This window comes from Mandrillus leucophaeus, unplaced genomic scaffold (assembly GCF_000951045.1).
Source record: "Mandrillus leucophaeus isolate KB7577 unplaced genomic scaffold, Mleu.le_1.0 Scaffold1068, whole genome shotgun sequence".
Lineage (NCBI taxonomy): Eukaryota > Metazoa > Chordata > Mammalia > Primates > Cercopithecidae > Mandrillus > Mandrillus leucophaeus.
In genome coordinates, this window is record NW_012098854.1 from 984,555 (window position 1) to 990,884 (window position 6,330).

General features: G+C 36.5%; 1 protein-coding gene across 4 annotated transcripts in view; it reads left to right on the forward strand.

The window, feature by feature from the left end:
• Positions 1–6,328, forward strand: part of NAPEPLD (N-acyl phosphatidylethanolamine phospholipase D) — a 63,597-nt gene extending 57,269 nt beyond the window's left edge. For 2 of the 4 annotated variants that reach the window (XM_011985208.1, XM_011985223.1), the window contains exon 5: positions 2,556–6,328. In XM_011985208.1, coding sequence (XP_011840598.1) covers positions 2,556–2,681 — 126 coding nt within the window. In that variant the 3' untranslated portion in view covers positions 2,682–6,328. The remainder of the gene's footprint in view (positions 1–2,555) is intronic. The other 2 variants (XM_011985215.1, XM_011985232.1) reach the window with 2 other exon arrangements.
• The last annotated feature ends 2 nt before the right edge of the window (positions 6,329–6,330 follow it).

Genomic DNA, 6,330 nt, shown 5'->3' on the forward strand with positions numbered 1-6,330 from the left:
AAAAAAAAAAAAAAGAATGTTGAATATCGGCCCCTCCTCTCTTCTGGGTTTGTAGAGTTTCTGCTCAGAAATCCGGTGTTAGTCTGAGGGGCTTCCCTTTCTTGGTAACCTGACGTTTCTCTCTGGCTCCCCTTCACATTTTTTCCTTCATTTCACCCTTGGTGAATCTGATGGTTATGTCAGATTCTTTGCATATATGCTGTTATAGTAACTGCCTCCTGTAATATAAGCAGATTAAGGATGTCCTTAACTTGGCAGTACTCTAAAATTGCATATATAGCAACATCTAATTTATCTAGGGAATGATGAGTGGATTTCCTACATATATTTAAGCCCTAAAACTTAAATTACTAGTTTTGATGGAAACGAATTTCAAGCATTACATAATATGTACATTGCCTTTCAAGTGATCAGGGTCTTTGAATATATTCTATTGTAGTATATCATGAAACTGACCCCTGTAGGAATTTACAAGTTGTGTGTGGCTAGCTGCCTAGACCCTAATGGATCCAGAGTGCTGGGAGTCTTCTGCTTTTCCCACTTACTCATATTGATCTCTGATATACTTTGCTTTATACATAGTTGTTTTGTCCCATGGTATGGCATTTTTATCTCCCTTGTGGACGAAAGAGCTTGGACTATGAGCTCTCAGTCACTCAGAAGCCTTTCAGACCTACTTCCAAGGTTTTCTAGATGGTTGAAACAGTGAAGAATTGATCTATGAAGAAACTCAGAAAGATACTGCTAAATCTAGGCAGATTAAAGACAGAGGGTCTACTGCCAACTCTAACATATCAGAATTCTCACTAAACCCACACATCGCACTCCACACTAAAGTTAATGGCTTAACAAGTAAGTTACCAATGTAGGGTGACTGTGTGAGTGTGTCTTGTTGGCCCAGACTTGTAGAGCATGGGAGAAAGAGAATTTAACAAAAGAAGTTATTTTTCAATGGGAAAAAAGTTCATCATTTTGAAATCTCTTAAAATAATTTAGGAAATTATTTTAGGGGAAATTTCTTGACTTAAGGTATAAAGTTAAATTTTATTGATAATATAATTAGTGATCTTTTTCCTTTATATATAAAACAGATTAAAAGTAAATTCCTGTTATCAACTATCCATTAGTAAGGGGTTAGTTCTAGGAATATTGGATAACCAACACATAGTTAAAACTGAATGTACTCAGTAGTCAGTCGAAAGGTATCCTTGATCTTTTTTTTTTTTCTATGAGATGGAGTCTCGCTCTGTTGCCCAGGCTGGAGTACAGTGGTGCAATCTCAGCTCACTGCAAGCTCCGCCTCCCAGGTTCATGCCATTCTCCTGCCTCAGCCTCCCGAGTAGCTGGGACTGCAGGCACCCACCACCATGCCTGGCTAATTTTTGTATTTTTAGTAGAGACAGGGTTTCACCTTGTTAGCCAGGATGGTCTTGATCTCCTGACCTCGTGGTCTGCCCACCTCGGCCTCCCAAGGTGCTGGGAACTACAGGTGTGAGCCACCGTGCCCTGCCGATCTTTAAACATAGCCATAAAACCTGGAACTGAGCAAGGGGGAAAAGGATGACCTGTGTGTGGCCACTGTTACCAAACCTGTGCATTTAAGGGCTCAGGAAACTTACCTGGTTTTCCTTGTACATCATTGGCTGTCCTTTCTTATTCTCTGTTGCTAGTTCTTCCTCTCCGCTTGTTCTGAACAGTGCGTGCCGTAGGAGTCAGTCTATGGACCTCTTCTCTTCTATAGTTGGTTTCTCCCTTGGGAATCGCATCCAGTCTTATGGCTTCAAATACCACCTATCTGCTGTTCCTCTCTATTTCTCCTCTATAATCCACATTTATATATCCAACTGTCTCCTTCACATCTCCACTTGGATATCCATTAGGTACCTAGAACTAAAGTCTGAAATTCAACTTCCTCATCTTCCCTCCAGCTTACTTTTCAAACATCTCAGGGCGACTCCCATTTAGCAATTACTCAGGGCAAAATCTTGACTCCTCTTTGCCACACACAGGTAAACCTTTAGATTATATTCTCTGGGATCCTCTTTCATTCTGTAGACTGGTTTCTGTATGTGACTAGACTTTTTGAGAATAACAACCCTTCTTCAGCCAAAACAATTTGCTGTAGTATTTGGCTACACACACACATACCCACCCACCCACTACAATCTCAAGATTTCTATATTTTTCAAAAATGTTGGTAACATGTAATTCTCTAATACCATCATCTTTGGCACTGATTCCGTTTAGATTGGAATTTCATATGGTGAAACCGTGATAAGATTTCATGCAATCCAGTGATGTTCAAAGTAAGATGGCACCAAATTTGACATACATGGTGTTGGCATGATTTCTATCCAACCAACTACCTTTCTGTTGACTTATTTCATGACTCAAAACTGTATTAGAAAATGTGATAGACCCATTTGCTAATGCTTCAATTAAAAGGGCCTTATTTTAACTATGCATATGTTATTTTAGTTTGAACTGTTATTTGAATAATCTCCCAAATATGTGTATAACCTTTTCCTGTTTTTCTTCTTTCTACCTTTGGCCAGCATTACTTAGAGCCTCCAGTGAAGCTGAATGAAGCTCTAGAGAGATACGGACTTAATGCTGAAGATTTTTTTGTCTTGAAGCATGGAGAATCAAGATACCTAAATACTGATGATGAAAACTTTTAATAAATGTGAGCACAGGCACTTTTAATGAAAAAGGCATCATCTGAGTTTAAAAACAAATGAAAAGACTTAGAAATTCATGAATATTGTGATTCTTTTACATTTGGAAACAACTTCTGCAAGTTTATGTTTTATGTTTTGTGTAATAACTTGCTTCCTAATATCATCAGCTCATATACACTATGAGAGGGTTCAGGGGTGGGTCATTTAAATAATGAATTGGCTAATGTGAATTTTAAATCTCCTATCATGATATAAGCACTGCAATGGAAATGTTTTTACTAAAGCATTACACTTTTGTGGTAGTAGAATTTCCTGAGATTGTGAAAAACTGATACTGAAGACTCATTTTGTTTTTTCCATTCTTCAGGACCTTCTGCAAGGTGAGTCAAGCCTGTCTACCCACCTAGATTTTCTTCAGAGGCCTACAAATACAAGTATCTTTCTTATATGCACATTATAATAAATGATGAAATTCAGTCCAACATGCTTATTATAAACAGCAATTCTTGCTCTATCAAGATTAGCTTATATGCCAAATATTAAATATGGCTTATTTCAGTAAGCATAAAAACATAGGGGCTATCATTTTTAAAGACTTGATTTTTTCTGTTGTGGTAAAAATATATAAATACGTATTTGCCATTTTAAACATTTACCATTTTAACCATTTTTAAGTGTACAGTTCTTTCGCATTAATGCACCCATGACCACCATTCACTTAAGTTTTTGAAAGAGGGAACAGTATATTTTTTTTTCCTAGAGCCTTCAGATGAGAGGAAACAGTGTATTCTGTTGCACATCTACAATTCCCAAAAGACCTCTTACTTTGGGAGGCCAAGGTGGGTGGATCACTTGAACCCAGGAAGTCGACATCAGCCTGGGCAACATGGTGACTTCGTCTCTTGGGGGGGGAAAAAAAAATTAGCCGGGTGAGGTGGTGTGTACCTGTAGTCACAGGTACTTGGGAGGCTGAGGTGGGAGGATCACTTGAGCCCAGGAGGTAGAGGCTGCATTGAGCTGTGATTATACCACTGCACTCCAGCCTGGGCGACAAAATGAGACCCTGTCTCGAAAGAAAGCCCTCCTCTTAGCTGAGCAGAGAAGGGAAGGGGTGTGGCTCTGAGAATATGATTTATGCCATTTTCTTTTTTTAAATCTAGAAGATCTTGTAAGCACAAATATAGCTACAATGAAGTATTTTACAGATAAAATGTTAATGTTAATAGACCATATACTTTGAATTAAATTTTATGTTTTTAAATTTCTCTACACATTTTCTTTTTCCGGGGTCTCTTAGCTCTAAATATATCAATCAGATTTATAATTTTTTTTACATGATTCAGATGTCTTATATTTTTATATTAAATGAACCTTAAGCATGATTCTTTTGGTAAGCCAGTATGAACACCAGTGGTTACAAAAAAAAAAAAAAAAGTCAGTTGACGTAAGATTTAGTCCTAATAAGGGCTCTGTATTCACTTGATTATTCTGACCCTTCCTAAGGGAGGGAGTTGGATTAGATACTGCTGGAGGCCCATTCTGTATTCCTAATCCAGTCTCAGCACTTTATTCATACAAAATAATCAAAATAGGTTTTCTACACCAAATGCTACCCAGGCAGTGCTCTATAATTTACACGTGTATGTGTAGTGCCACACATTAGCCACTAAATCTGAACTTTTACCCTGCTTTCATCATGGATTTTTTGTGTAACCTGAAACAAGTCACCAATGCTCACTGTGCCTGTTTCCTCATTTGCAACAAGAGGATAATTCCGACCTACCTCTGAAAAATGTGTAGAATAAATGAGTTTTTAAAGCACTTTAGAAATATAAGGGAGAAAATCATTTCTTAAGATATCACTGCCTAATATAGATAGGTATATTTGAAAGCTGAATATAGGTTAATGCTTTTGATAATGTATTGTTCCTGTTGCAAATTTAAGCATCATATATTAGGAGACTAAACACTGAAAACAACTTTATTTCACTGATTTTGTAAATTGGAGTAATAGCCTAAATAAGTGTAAATAATCTTTATCAAAATTTAGTGTTTATCTACAAAGATGCGAATCAGTCAAGGGGAAATGTGTATGCAATGTGTGTATATATAATGTATGCGATTTTGGGGTACTAAAGCACAAAAAAATCCCCCATAAAATAAACCTTCCTGAAAAGACTGATCATAAACTTTTTCACTTCAAGCAGATGTGAGTCAAGATGTTAGGTTTATGGTTAGTTTTGAGGTGTGTTGCCCTAATACTAGCCAACTTTGTAGCCATATTCCTTGCTGCTGCACACCGAATTGAAAATCCATCTCTTACCTCTACTCTATGAAGCAAGCCAGGTATGTCTTGCTTAAGTATTTCTTCTCCATGAATGGCCTTAACATTATTTTGTATTCATATGTACTGTTTAACTGAGGGCCTCAAAGCACTTTAAACTGTTGTGTTCTATTTCCACTCATCTGGCCTGCCTCATTTTTCTAGGCCCTTTCATAAGCTGTAATTTTTTATTACCACTCATGTTCTTTCTACACTGACACTATTCATTAAGAATGTCAAGCTTCATCTCTACTTACAGAAATCTCACCTTACTGAGTGGGTTCCACTTTATTTTTCATTTGTTGTCTACATTTTGAAGGGCTTATGTACAAAGTGAAAACAAATTTTGAAAAGTAAGACAAATCCATTCTCTTTTTCAATTCAGTCTAATATGCATTGTAGTGTCGTTTAATCAGTCTTATCCTCTAAGTCAACTTTATTTTCCTCTTTGATTAGTGAGTACCCATACCAATATGTAAGATTTTATTGAAGTTTCCTGCGATAACCAAGGAACACTTTGCTATGCCTCACTGCCCAATAGGGTGGGTCATCAATTAGGAGAAATCCCAAATTATAAAAGCCAACATATGCCATGACCTACATAGGAAAAGATGTATTTGTGCATCTTCTTTCTGGGTAGTTAAAAATTACTCCCTCTTTTCTCTAGCATTTTGACATTTCAGACTCAATGGTCTGATCTCTAGGGAGCGTGATTATTCAAACTAATGAGAGAGGACAAGACAGTTTTAGAATCCACTGCTGCTAAAGCACATTAAAAACAAATCCTGGTTTTCAATGTATGCACATTTTCATATCTAATTAATATGCGTTCATTAAATAGGGAGGTAAATTTGAAAAAACTGTTACAAAGAAATGTGCCTTTTGGGGAATGCATACTTTTGTTCACGTCTAGCCCACTGGGAATTTTCAGTTTTCACCTTATACTGACCCCTTTTTCTAATGTAAAAATATTCCTTCAAAGTTTGATTTCTGTATCAGGATAACCTTGAGAACACACATATTTCTGTTTGAGGATTTGTGACTTCCTATGGAAACAGTCTTGTATCTATGTATTTACAAATGAAATTTAAAGTATTCTTAAAGCTTTTGCCTTAAATACTGCTTGCATACTGATTTACTTAATGCTACGCATGGCAGGGGTTATAAATTTAAATATTATAAGACCTGGCTGAATCCCAGATGTATCAATAAATTGTTATAGTAGCTTATGGAATAAAAATACTATTAAAGATAACTTTTCATACATTGTATTTTTAGTCAAGTAAAATATGGATGAAAATTAATAAAGTACTGTCAAGGGAAACA